Below are 14,133 nucleotides of genomic sequence, written 5' to 3'. Positions count from 1 at the left end.
GCTGGATAACTCCTAAAGCTTTTCGCTACTTTATCTTGCTGGAACTGTCCTAGAATTCTTAGAGAAGAGTGATGTGCCCGTTTTACAGATGAGGAAATTGAGGCCCCAGAAGTTTAAAATTTGTCCCATCAGTCCCACATTAACAGACAACTGGGATTTATGCCCAGGACCTGTGACTGTCTGTCCAGTGCTCCCTCCTGGCCTTTTCTTTTTCACCTCCTGCTTCCTCCCCAAACTCGTGAATCTGAGAGATGCCCCCTCCTTACTGTGACCTCCACCCCAGGCATTGCCCCCATTTGCCTTCACCCCCATGCAGAGAATGCCCATAACACCTGGTGAGTCCTGATTCTAAAAACTGCCAGCCTGCCCTCACCCAGGCCCGTCAAGTGCCCCATCTCCAGCCAGCTCTGCAGCCTGTGAGGGGCAGGGCTTCCATCACTGAATCCTCTCTACCACCCAGCCCCTGCAGCCCCTCCTCTCCAGGCCTAGGGCAGGACCTCACATCAAACGGGGATGAAATGGGGCGGGCCGGGTTCGGCGGGGCGGGGGTGAGGGGCGGCCAGTGGGCAGGACCAGGCCCCTCCTTGCAGTTTCCTGCTTGCTGTAAGGCATGGAGGCTTTGCTATTGGCTACGTTTGCAGCTGGAAGATGCCACGAATTAAGCTGAATGATCGGTCCTGGCATGAAAATATGTTTGTTTCCTCCTGCCAGGAGTTTGTTGATCCTAGAAATGAAGGAGGGGTAGGACCCTGATTCCCCGGGAAGCCTGGCTGCCCGGACCACGCTTTGCTTTCTCCCATCAACAGCAGAAATCCAGGACAGCTGTTGTTGACTGAGTTTTCCACGTACTGGGGCCCTTCAGCATCAACTCACTTAATGCTCATGAGGAGGGAGGGACTATGGTTATTTCCAGTCTGTGCAGGTGTGAGTTCAGGTTGGAAGTTAAAACTCTTGGACAAGGTCAGAAAATCAATATATGAGGGAGCCAGGGTCAGGCCTGGCTCTGCTCCCAATGCCAGGGCTATTCACGCATCTCTGTGTAACCGTTCTCCCCTGGGCCCCGGGCCTGGCCACACCGAGTAACCTCAGCCTTGTTCCAGGCCAGAGCCTCCCAGCTGCCCCGGGTCCTGAGAAGATTCTCCTGAACAGCGGTCCGTAGCTGTCCTTGGCTTGCTCCCTGGAGCTGTAGTGTCCCACCTCTGCCACTTTGTTCCGGCCGGGCCCCCCTGCTGAAATGCCCACCCTCTGCCCTTGCTGGGCCCAATCTCTCCCCACAGATCCCCTACTTAACCCCCACTCGCAGCCCCCAGAGGGCCCCCTGACCCCGCCAGAACTCTCGGGTCTGCCCCGAGTTCCGCCTCAACCTGAGCAGTGTCACCTGCCTTCTCTGCTGTGTCCTGAAGAGCATTTGTCCCCACCCCACCCCCAAGGAGCCTGCGGATTCTCTCAGGCAGGGGCTCTGCCCTCATCTTTGTGTTCCCCATGTCCCTCCATCAGACCTGCCACCCAGAGCCTGGCACAGTATTACTTCCATAAACACCAGGTGGGGAGAGGCCAGAGGTCTGGTAGTTTGTGTGTTTGACTGGGGAGAGGTGGGGCGGAAGTGAGCAGTATTTGGAGAACTTCAACTGGTGCAGGAAGATGGCAATGAACCCTGTTGTCAGGAAGCGCTCTATCTGAGGGGGCGACCCAGCCCCTGTTCTCGAGGAGCCCCAGTCTGAGGGGACACAGCCCTGTCCTCAGGGAGCCCCAGTCTGAGGGGAGACAGCCCAGCCTCAGGGAGCCCCAGCTGAGGGGAGACACAGCCCTGCCTCAGGGAGCCCCAGTCTGAGGGAAGACACAGCCCTGTCCTCAGGGAGCCCCAGTCTGAGGGGAGACACAGCCCAGCCTCAGGGAGCCCCAGTCTAAGAGGAGACACAGCCCTGTCCTCAGGGAGCCCCGGTCTGAGGGGAGACACAGCCCAGCCTCAGGGAGCCCCAGTCTGAGGGAAGACACAGCCCTGTCCTCAGGGAGCCCCAGTCTGAGGGGAGACACAGCCCTGCCTCAGGGAGCCCCAGTCTGAGGGAAGACACAGCCCTGCCCTCAGGGAGCCCCAGTCTGAAGATAGTTTCTTGTCCAAAGCTCTGCTCAGAGCAAGTAACAGGGCTGCCTCTGCCTCCAAGTTCCTTGGAGGTTGGTGGCCAGCCTGGCCTTCCTGGTGTTGTCCTTACCCTTTAACCCCACTCCCCACCTCCACCCCCAGACTTCTGGCTTCCACGAGCTTCCCCGTTCTCACTCCCTGCCCCGACACACCTTCTGCCCCAGTTCCCAGTGGTGACCTTGCTTCCTGCCTGCTTTCCTCCTGGAAGGAGAGATGGAGTGGGGTTTCTTCCCAGTCTCCCTGTCCCAACCACCAGCAGCTGCCATTTTCAGGGGCAGGAGGAGAAGGAAAGCGAGTCTGGGGGTTTGAGCCACCAGGACTGGCTTTAATGAAAACTGTTTGGGCCCCTCAGTTGTAGCTAAAATCGTGATACTGCCTTTGCTGTTGGGTTTTATTTCTTGTTCTTTTTTTTTTTTTTTTTACAAATACACTTGACCTTTGCCCTCAGAAGAGGACTCTCTCAGATATCTCCACCTGTGGTCTCAGCACAGTTACTCTAAGAGTGTGGGTGGGGCTCAAGCAAGCTTGTTTCCCCCCTTCCCCAGAGCTTCCTAGGCAGCCAGGGATGAGCCCAAGAAAACCTGTGTCTTTATGGAAGCGTCTCATAAACCAGCGGTCCCCAACCTCTTTGGTACCAGGAACTGGTTTTGTGGAAGACAGTTTTACCACGGTGAGGGGATGGTTTTGGGATGACTCAAGCTTCCCAGGTGGCGCTAGTGGTAAAGAAACTGCCTGCCAATGCAGGAGATATAAGAGATTGGAGTTCGATCCCTGGGTCGGAAAGGTTCCCCTGGAGGAGGGCACAACAACCCACTCCAGGATTCTTGCCTGGAGAATCCCATGGACAGAGGAACTTGTCCATAGGGTGGCAAAAGGTCAGACATGACTGAAGCGACTTAACACACCCACAAGTGCATTATATTTATTGTGCACTTTATTTTTATTATTATTACATTAACTCCACCTCAAATCATCAGGCATTAGATCTCAGAAACTGGGGATCCCTGTTATAAACCACAACTCAGCTTAAATCTGGGCAAGATTACCCAGACACCAGATCCAGTGTGCTTAGGGTACCACCAGTCAAGGATGCAAGCTCCCCAAAGGAAGCTGTTTCAATTTTAGCACAAATGCTTATTGTTGTGATTTTAAAAAGTGAAATTTTGTTTTAAATTATGTATAGGTCCTAAATTTTATCCAAGGGGCTCCCTGGTCATTTGTGTGTCTGCAGCCTCTAAGTGAAGAATATTTAGAATCTTAAGCCTGTTCAGGAAGAAATACAAATAAAAAAGAAACATAGCCCCAAGACATATGTAAAGGAAGTACACTACAGTGTCTGGGAATGGATAATTCTCTCTTGGGGGCATCTGCTTAGGTCTGTCTAAAAGCCAGTTGTGTTACCTTATCTGAAAGTGGAGCTTCTTATCCCCCTGCTCACAGATAGGGGGGCCCCTCCCAATGCAGGCCTGATCTCTGTGTCCTGGAACTTTTCTGACCCCTTCACCCCATGTTCTCAAGACTTCTCCTTCTCCAGTTGATAGAGCTGGGCTGATGTTTGACCCATGTTGTTGTGCTAGGAGACAGTGCAGGCTTGTGTTGACCTCCCAGATAACATGATTGCATTTTGTAGGAGGGACGCTAGAGCAGGGGTCCCCAACCTTTTTGGCACAAGGGACCGGTTTTGTGGAAGACAGTTTTTCCACAGACTCGGGCTGGGGGGGATGGTTTCAGGATGATTCAGGTGTGTTACAATTACTGTGCACTTTATTTCTATTATTACATCAGGTCCACCTCAGATGATCAGGCATTAGGTCCCGGAGGTTCGGGACCCCTGTGGTAGTGGGAAATAGTACCAAGGTCTGCAGCATTGAATCCCACCGCAGCCCACATCATCCACTGCTCCAACAGTCACTGATCTGGGAGGCTCTAGGTCCTAGCCTTAGCTCTGCTCCTTGGAGTGCTGTGTGACCTTGACTGAGCCCCTCTCCCACTCTGAGCCTACGTGTCCCCTTCTAGAATGGTGGATGAAAGTGTGCGAACTTCACAGGCAGGTTGATGGCACTGGAAAGGAGCCCGGGGCAGTCACGAACCCCAGGGCCTTCAGGAAATCTCTGCTGTGTGGGGGCAGATGAAACCATGAATGAGACACACACGCTCTCCCCTCCCCCTCCTCCACTCACCCCAACAGCGTCCGTTCAGTAGCCATGGGTTGGACATTTACTACACCTCAAGGTATGCTCGGAGAAGGCACTGGTGACCTACTCTGGTACTCTTGCCTGGGAAATCCCGTGGACAGAGGAGCCTGGTGGGCTGCAGTCCATGGGATCTCGAAGAGTCGGACACGACTGAGCGACTTCCCTTTCACTTTTCACTTTACTACATTGGAGAAGGAAATGGCAACCCACTCCAGTGTTCTTGCCTGGAGAACCCCAGGGACATGGGAGCCTGGTGGGCTGCCGTCTATGGGGTCGCACAGAGTTGGACACGACTGATGTGACTTAGCAGCAAGGTATGCTCTGAAAAAACATCCACTGGAGCCCCTCATTGGGTTGTCACCCCCTTGCAAAGATGGCCAAAGCCTGTGGGATTTGGGGCCCTAAGATCTCCTAAAGATCAAGAAATCAAGTGTGTGGGGGCAGAGGGTAAAATAGACTTGAATTGGACCCAAGGGGCCCCTTTTTCTTTCTTCTCCCCAGGGCGCCACCGTGTCCCTCTCGGAGACCGTGCAGAAATGGCGAGAGTACCGTCGCCAGTGCCAGCGCTTCCTGACCGAGGCCCCGCCTCCGGCCACAGGTGAGAGCAGGCAGGGCCACCACCCAGCAGCTCCCCAGAGCCACTGGAGGCCCCCCAAGCTGGCTTGGCATCCCTTGCCTCTGCCTATGCCTAGGACCTGCATCTGCCCTATGCCCTGGGGCACAGCCATGTAGCCGCTGTACCCCTCGCCAGGGCCCCCCTGGAGCTGACACCGGGCCATTCCATTCTGTGTCCTCAGCGCCTCCCGGCTTATGCCCAGGCTGGAGGCCCCACTCACGTACTTACAGTAATTAACGTTTAGGGGGCTCGTGTGGGCTGTTTTAAAGAATAGAGGATTGAAGCCAGACAGGCCTCTCTGTTCCTGACCTGTGGTCCTGACCCAGTCACCTGAGGAAGTGATCCCGGGCTGGAGAGGTACTGAGGCACCGTCCCGGTCACAGGAGGTGTGGAATTTCAGAAAAGGCCATGAAGATTGTTTATTAAGCACTTATTATGCTCTGATATCTTTGCTGCCTATGCTGTTTGTCCCTGCACAGCCCTGTGGGCTGGGAAATCAACCCCATTTTACAGATGAGAAAACAGAGACCTTAAGTACTTGGCTCCAAGTCCCACTGCTGCTAAGTGGTGCCTGTTGGGTGGGAACATGCTAGGCTGGGAACTTTCTGCTGGGTAGCCTCCCCAGTGGGGAGCAGGGGGAAGCAGAAAGTGCCCCAGCCAGGCTTGGACTAAACGCCTTCCCCCTGCACCAGACCTCTTCTGCAATCGGACCTTCGATGACTATGCCTGCTGGCCGGATGGGTCACCAGGCTCCTTTGTGAATGTCAGCTGCCCCTGGTACCTACCCTGGGCCAGCAGCGGTGAGTCCCCTTCCCCACATGGACCTCCCCTCCCCGGTGTCGGGGAGGCTCGGGTTGGGGTGGAGTTGGCATAGGGTGCTTGCTGCTTCCTTTCCACTGAGACACAGTCTACCCACTCCCGGAGGTCTTTAGGCCTCCTCATGGTGGTCTGCCTACCTTTCCTTGGGGGTGGGGAGCGGTAGGGAGTGGTATCAGGTATAACCTGGGCCTGAGGCTTGTTCTGGCAGGTGGCTATGGGGAAAGCATGGGGCTCTGACTTAAGAAAGAAACGTGAGCGCCCGCTTGCATCTAGTAATCAGGAATCAGGCAGGCACGGTTCCTGGGTCCTTGGGGTGGGGGTGGTTTGAGGTGTCATTGCTCTGTGTGTGTATGCATGTGTTTGTAGGTGCCCCACTTCCCTGGTGGCTCAGATGGTAAAGAATCTGCCTGCAGTGCAGGAGAAACAGTTTCGATCCCTGGGTTGGGAAGATGCCCTGGAAAAGGGGATGGCAATCCATTCCTGTGTTCTCACTTGGAAAATGCTATGGACAGGGAAGCCTGTCCAGCTGCAGTCCATGGGGTTGCAAAGAGTCAGACATGACTGAGTGACTAACGCTTACCTCATAGTGCCCTGGAGCCACCTCCTGACTTTTCAAGGGGTTCACTGCTCACAGGAACCCAGGCAGTGGTGATCAGGCCTTAGTAGGATTGTCCTCCAGCCCTCCCCAGCTCACTCCTGCCTGTAGGGGACACTTTGTGGTGGGAAGGGTGTGATTGGGTAGGTGAGAGGGGCTTTGGGGTGCAGAGACCTACAGAGACTGCAGAGGGAGCTCTGACTGGAGGGGGAGACTGTGTGCCCCCCCCCCGCCCCCCGCCCTGTGTGTCCCAGGAGACAAGCACCCTTGCCTCAGAGAGCTCACAGTCTCAGGAAGGGAGAAAAGATACTGTCTTATAATAACGATACTGATTCAGTGCCTGCTTTGTGCCTCATCCTGCCCTAAAAGGCAAGTATTCATGTAATCTTTACAACAACCCCCCAGTATGCTTGTAATACAGATAGGGGAACCGAGTCCCCAGAAAGTTTATGCCACTCACTCTAGATGACGTGGTCCATGGCAGGGCCAGGATTTGAAGGCAGCCTGTGCTCTTAATGACAGTGCATGGAAGGGGTCTGAGACCAAGCAGAAACTGTCCCAGAAGCAGGTGTGAGACGAAGGTCATGCTGTGGGAAGCCGGTGCGCTTCCTGGAGGAGGCGGCTGCTTTGTGGAACATCAGGGCACCTGGCAGGGCCTGGCGTCAGCTTCAGCTCAGAACACGGGATAGAGGTCAGACAAAGCCCCAGCCGGAGTCCTGAGGACTCTCTCTCCTGCTGTCCCCTCCTGGTATGCCCCGCCACCCTGAGGTGCATGCTGAGAGCCTGGGCTGGAAAGAGGCAGGCACATGGGTGAGACAGAGAGGCCCAGTGCCCTTCAAGCAGCTCTTCCATAAGCACTTCATGTACCTACAGTCGTTTAATCCTCACAACAATCTTTCAGAGCTCCGAGTACTCCAAGAATACTTCATCTAGTACTCCGATGACCCTCCCCTCTTACAGAGGAGGAAACTGAGGCCCAGAGATACTAAATGACTTTTCCAAGCTCTCACAGTGAGTGAATAGCAGACCCATGAATCAACCCAGGATCTGGTTCAGATTAAGCGTGTGTCATTTCTGCACCAGGCTTCCTCCAGTGTGCGGGCACATGTGTGTTCCTGTGCGTGTGGGTCTGGGCATGGAGACAGGGGAGTGACCTGGGCCTCTGCTGGCTGGACCACCCCCAGGGAGGGCAGTGAACTGCTTGCCTTCTCCCTGGAGATGAAATCTTATGTTTCTGCCTCACACTGTTCCAAGTGGCTGTGTGAGCTTGACTGAACTTCTAGACCTCTCTGTGCCTCTGGACATCATGTGGGAGGGGGGATATAGCTAGGTGATGGGGGTGTTGGGAGGATTTCAAATTCCTAAAAAATGGTTTCTGTTAACTTTTTCCACCCACCTGACTTGTCTTCTCCGCTTCCCTCAATACACACGGTTCTCGGCCCCCCTAAAGGTTTGGGACTGGCTGGCTGGCTGGTCCTCTAGACCCCGGGGAGCCAGGCACAGGACAGGGCCCATCACTCAGCACTAAGCCACCCCAGCTCTGCCTGCTGCTCTCAGCTCCATCAATCACCTTTAATTTTATTTGAGCAGGAAATAGGTCCTGGTGGTGCCCATTTATGAGCGAACATGGTTTTATTGCTTTCTCCATGAAGATAACAGCCACTGCACAGGCCCCCTGCCAGCCTCCACCCCCGCCCCCAGCTCCCCACCTCACTTCCTTTTTTGACCAACCTAACTCACTCCCTTTTTTGACCCTTGGGATCACAGACTCTGCCTCCCTCTCCCCTCTCTCTGAGTCAAGGACCCACAGAGATACCCACCCTGGGTTCCTGCAACATAATTGCTGTCTCTGGCCTGTCCTGGATGTCCCCTTGGCAGAAGCTGGCACGGGGGGCTTCCCTCACCCCCTCCCAGGGCATGGGGGAGGAGGGAAGGAGCAGTTCTGAAACTTTCTTGGGCTAATCAAGGGAGTGCCCTAAGTGAAAATGTTGTAGTGGGAATTAGGAGTGTGAAGAAGAAAGAGGAGCAGATCTTAGTCAATGTCCTGGGAGAAAACACACTCAGCTGGGAATCTCAAAAGAACCTGATAGAGGGACCACTTCAGAGGTTGGTCTGGGTTCACCTGGTGGCTCAGCAGTAAAGAATCTGCCTGTAATGCAGGAGACACAGGTTCAATCCCTGGATTGGAAAGGTCCCCTAGAGGAGGGCATGGCAGTCCACTCCAGTATTCTTGCCTAGGAAATCCCATGGACAGAGAAGCCTGGCGGGCTACAGTTCATGGTGTTACAGAGTCAGGCACAACTTAGCAATTAAACAACAAGGGAGGTAAAGCACCAAGGACTATAAGAGTGGGAAGCCTTAGTATCCCTAGGTCCCAGTGGGGCAGGAACAGGGCTGTGGTGCCCTCATGACAGCTGGAGGTCATGGTGATGGAGAGGCCACCAGCAGGACAGGGCCATGATCACAGAGGGGCAAAAACCACTGCCAGAACCTCAGAATCAAGGCAAAAAGGGAGCAAGGGAGAAATACCCAGCCTCTCTTTCCAACTGTCTTCCTACCTCCTGCCAGTGCCTCCCATTAGCTAAACCCAGCAAAGGGCCGGGAACTCAAGTGATACTGTCCACAGGGGTCAGCCTTCTAGGGCGCAGGGCAGGGCAGAGGAATGAGTGACTCGAGAAATAATTAAATTCGACACAATTACCCAGGGCAGGTCTGTGTTAGGAGCTGGGGATGTCAGTGAGACCTTAGAGGTGTGTGAGTGTGTGGGCTTTGGGGAGAAGGGGTGACTTTCCCACGGGGCTTGAAGAGGTTGCTCAGGAGCCTGGGAGGTGGTGCTGAGGGAGGTTGGAGCCACCGCTTCTGCCTGGAGTGTGGCATTAGGAAGGCTTCCAGAGGGAGGTGTCATTGGGGCCAGGCCTTAAAGAACAGGTGGATGGAGATGGATGAGGGGGAGGAAGGCCCTCCAGGGCAGAGGATGTTTAGGCACCGGCTCAGAAATGGGGCCAGGCCTCAGAACTGTACAGCATCCCAGGGACACCAGCCAAGTCCTTGAATGCAGACCCCTCTAATTCAGAACCGGGGATTGCACAGAAAGGATGGGGGCAGGTGAGTCAGGGAAGGAAGGGCTTCAGAGGAGATGCCTTGTGTCCACAAGATTTTCTCTCTGGAAACCAAGAGGCTGGAGTGGTGTCCAAGAGCCTGCTGCCACCTGAGGGCCCTCCAGCAACCTTGCTTCCCGGCCAGCAGCTGAGCTGCTCGTTACAAATCATTCCAGTCTCATTAGCTGCACCCTCTCCTGATCCCTACCTGTTTGTGAGCTTGGTTCTAATTATAGGAGAGTCATAAAATGCTTTAAAAATAGCCTATAACTCACAATTCTTGGTAACTCTGACAGGGGCCTCCCTGGAGGAGCTTTTGCATCAGGCCAGGGTTGTGGAAGGAAGCCGAGGCCCCCTGCTGGTCCTGGAGGGATTTCAGCTGCGGCAGGGTCCTAAGTTCCAGCCCAGCCCCAGTGAAGGTCACTCTTCTGAGGAATTGGGGCCAGGGTGGGGGTGGACAGGGTTGGGCAGGAGCAGGACTTTCACTGTGACTGTGTTCTGAAGGCCAGCCAGGCACCCAGGTGGCGTGAGTGGTAAAGAATCCGCCTGCCAATGCAGGAGACGCAAGTGACGTGGGTTCGACCCTGGGTCGGGAAGATCCCCTGGAGAAGGAAACGGCAACCCACTCTTGTATTCTTCCCTGGAAAGTTCCATGGACAGAGGCGCCTGGCGGGCTACAGTCCACGGGGTTGCAAAGAGTTGGACATGATTGAGCGCACGCACACACACACACACACACACACACACACACAGCTACCAGGCATTTCACATGCTTTCACTTCTAGTCTTCACACCACCGACCTGGGAAGTTATCATGGTTTCCATTTTACAGATGAGGAAACTGAGACCCAGGGAAGTCTGCCTCAGGTCCCATAGCTGGTTGAGGGCAGGACCAGGATTTGAGCTTGAGGTCTTCCTCTAGTCCTTGATGTGAGGCACAGCCCCTCACCCGGAGTCCAAGCCGGCACCTTTAGTTCCAGCCCTGGCTTTGACCCTCATTTCTGAACTCCTGGGAGGTCCTGTGACTGCCCTCTTTGAATCTCGGCATCCTGGCCTGGAAGCTGGGGGCCCAGGAGTCCATGCTGGTCACTGCTGTTGCCAGGGTACAGGATCTAATGGATTCATGAGCGCCTCTCCACAGCCCTGAGTGCCTGCGTCCACGTGGAAGGGCGGCTGTTAGCTTGATTACGGACGCCGCTGCAGTTTCCGGGAGGGGAAGTGTTTAATTGGGGGTTTTATTTCCAGCACCAGGGTCTGACTTAATGAAATATTCCCTAGGCTTCCTGGCTCGTGGCCAGCTGCCTCCTGGTGTTGACAAGACCAGAGCCAAGCTTCTGGTTATGATATACCAGTAGCTCCTGGGCCAGATAAGGCTGGCCTGATAAGCTGGGCTGGGCCCTGACCCACCCCATCTCCAGCCAAGATGGGTGCCTGGGGACCACAGCCGGGCCAGGAACAGTCCTGGCTTTTAATATTTGCTGCTAATGAAGGGTAATTGACAGACGCATTTGCATAGGCTCACTGAGCTTTGCAGGGATGCAGCGATCCCTTGACACTGTGCTCGTAACACACACATCTGTGCACATTCCACCTCCCCACCACCTCCTCATCCTCCCAGCTCGCCCTGAGAAGAGAGCCCAGGAATGGCCGGGTGCAGGGGGCCCACACTGCCAAGAGCACCTGCTGGGAAGATGCAGAAGGTTGGTGAATCCAGGCCCAGAGGAAGGGCAGACCAATGGCATGTGGCCATGGTGGACTGTTAGCAGCGAGTTCGGGTGCTGACTCTTGGACTTTTGGCCTCTAGAGGCAGAGGGCCAGGGGCTGTGATCCTGATTCTGCCACTCCCTGGCTGGATGATCTTGGGCTAGTCATTCAGCCTTAGAGGCTCAGTTTCTCCATCTGTAAGATGGGATTCTCGGTACCTAACCTTGTAAGGTGGTTGTGGTGTTCTCAGGTATCAGGCATACAGCAGGTACTCAAAACCTGATTCTGTGAGAGTGCAGCCTGCAGAGAGGGCTAGAGAGAGGAAGGAAAGCATCCATTTGTGTGCCTCCTGGCTGCCAGACCCTGTGCCCCTGTGGCGAGTTGAGTGTTATTAGGATCACACTGCTGCAGGCTGCGTCCTGGGTCAGTGGTACTTCCATGGTTTGGGCTCCACTGCTGGGTCCTCTCCCTTCCCTGGCCCCTCTGCCTCCTCACCTCTCCCCACTTCCTCCCATCTAAACGGGCTTAGAGAAGTCTCTGACACCAGTCTCACACCCCGTGGAATCAGCCCAGATCTCCATCATTGCTCTGGGGTCATTACCCCTGAAGGCTGGTGTTGCTGTCATATCAGATGACTCAACTCCTGGGGAAGAATTCTAGGTACTCATGCAGCAGATCAAAGAGACGTCTGGGGGCTCATCCAGTCGCTTAAAATCAGACCTGGTGCCTCCCCTTCTCTGCCTTTATGCTCTTTTGATTTTGTTCATCCTGTGTCGGGGGGCGTCTCCTGCTGAAGGAAGTCCCACCATTAGATTTTTCAGGCTTTTGTTTCTCTTTCCTGGGGGATGTCTCTTAAAGTACAGGTTCTTCCAGAAGCTGTGATGCCAAAAGCTGACTTAGCCCCACGGTATTACTAGATACCTTCTGTCTCCTAAATCAGGACCCTGCTCAGGGTCTCTGAAGAGCAGTGGGAGAAAGGAGAGAGTGAGCTACAAGCTGGGGACTGGCTCAGGGGACCAGGGTCCCATTGACAGGTCCCACTGACAGGTGTCTGACCATGTAGGCAGAGGGTTGCCCCAGCCCTTAAAATGATGTCGGGCATATAACAGCAATGGGTGGGTTGACAGTTTGTGAACTAGGAAATGCAGCCCCAGCCTCGATGGCGCGTCCCTCCTGGACCCTGGCGGGTGGACCTGGGCTGGCGCCGCTGCTGTCAGACTTGCGTGTTAATGAGCCCCCTGCGCAGACCTGTCCTTGCTGCTGCCTCTCCACCTGGAAACTTCTGAGCAGCCGCTGCCAGCCAGGGCCTGTCTCTCTCCCTCACACTGAGCCTTCTTCCCACACCTGGGGAATCTGGTCTTTAAAATCTTTTTTCCTTTAGAATTAAAAATATATATATATATAAATTTATTTTTGGCTGTGTTGAGCCTTAGTTGTGGCATGTCGCCTCAGTTGTTGTGGTACAGAGGCTTAGTTGCTCCCCAGCACGTGGAATCTTCCTGGACCAGGGGTAGAACCCGTGTCCCCTGCATTGGTAGGCGGATTCTTAACCGCTGGACCACCAGGGAAGTCTTTTCAGTCTTTTAACACTTGTCCTGGCCCCCAGTCCCCTCCTTGACACCCCCACCCCAACCCCCGGTGCAAAATCTCTCCCTGCTTTTGTCCCTGGTCTCCTGGCTCTGGGGTCAGACTTACATTTCCTTTCAGACACAAGTAAGCCCCGATCGCTGTGACCTCACTGCAAACCTGGGGCCACGAGCCAACCCACTCCTTGGATGGTGGACACTGAGGCCTGCCAGGGCAGTTGCTCCAGCACCAGATGCCCAGGCAGGGTGTGAGGGGCACAGTGACACCCTGCCCCCAATTCTGCTGGGCCTGTGTGTGACCTCTCTTCCTCGCATTGATGTTATTCCTTTCTAAGCACCTTCTTCTTTCTGTGAGAGTCTTGATTTCTGAAGTCAGGCACTGTGCTTCCTTCCTCTCTCAGACGGGGAACTCCTGGAGGACAGGGGCTCCCCACTCAGACTGGGAGGTCTCCGAGGACAGCCTCCGTCTCCGGCTACTTGGAGTTACTTGAAGGGAGGAGCCAGTTCTCCCTGTCTTTGAACAGAGGGTCTCTAAGGACTGTATCTCTGCCATTAGCTATGTATTCCTTTTATTTTTTTTAAATTTTATTTTTACTTTATTTTACTTTACGATACTGTATTGGTTTTACCATACATTGACATGAATCTGCCATGGGTATATACGAGCTCCCAATCCTGAATCCCCCTCCCACCTCCCACCCCATATCATCTCTCTGGATCATCCCCGTGCACCAGCCCCAAGCATCCTGTATCTTGTATCGAACATAGACTGGCGCTTCGTTTCTTACATGATAGTATACATGTTTCAATGCCATTCTCCCAAATCATCCCACCCTCTCCCTCACAGTCCAAAAGTCCGTTCTATACATCTGTATCTCTTTTGCTGTCTCGCATACAGGGTCATCATTACCATCTTTCTAAATTCCATATATATGTGTCAGTATACTGTATTGGTGTTTTTCTTTCTGGCTTACTTCACTCTGTATAATCGGCTCCAGTTTCATCCATCTCATTAGAACTGATTCAAATTTATTCCTTTAAATGGCTGAGTAATACTCCATTGTGTATATGTACCACAGCTTTCTTATCTATTCATCTGCTGATGGACACCTAGGTTGTTTCCATGTCCTGGCTATTATAAACAGTGCTGCAATGAACATTGGGGTACATGTGTCTCTTTCAATTCTGGTTTCCTCAGTGATAAATCAGGTGATCTTTGACAATAGGACTGGGTCTTCTCTATCAGGTTAGAATTTCCTGAGGGCAGGGCTGTGTCTCCCCTCAGACTGGCGCTTCCTGAGGCGGGGCTGTGTCTCCCCTCAGACTGGGGCTTCCTGAGGCAGGGCTGTGTCCCCTCAGACTGGGGCTCCCTGAGGCAGG

The 14,133-nt window shown here is 54.1% G+C and overlaps 1 protein-coding gene across 1 annotated transcript in view; it reads left to right on the top strand.

The window, feature by feature from the left end:
* The first annotated feature begins 648 nt into the window (after nt 1-648).
* The window catches only part of GLP1R (glucagon like peptide 1 receptor), a 36,914-nt gene continuing 23,429 nt past the window's right edge, over nt 649-14,133 (top strand). Inside the window, exons 1-3 of the mRNA XM_040249049.1 lie at nt 649-741; nt 4,810-4,933; nt 5,644-5,751. Coding sequence (XP_040104983.1) covers nt 649-741; nt 4,810-4,933; nt 5,644-5,751 — 325 coding nt within the window. The remainder of the gene's footprint in view (nt 742-4,809; nt 4,934-5,643; nt 5,752-14,133) is intronic.

This window comes from Oryx dammah, unplaced genomic scaffold (genome assembly GCF_014754425.2).
Source record: "Oryx dammah isolate SB20612 unplaced genomic scaffold, SCBI_Odam_1.1 HiC_scaffold_11, whole genome shotgun sequence".
Lineage (NCBI taxonomy): Eukaryota > Metazoa > Chordata > Mammalia > Artiodactyla > Bovidae > Oryx > Oryx dammah.
The sequence above is the reverse complement of the archived record's forward strand: the minus strand, read 5'-3'. Positions and strand labels throughout refer to the sequence as shown.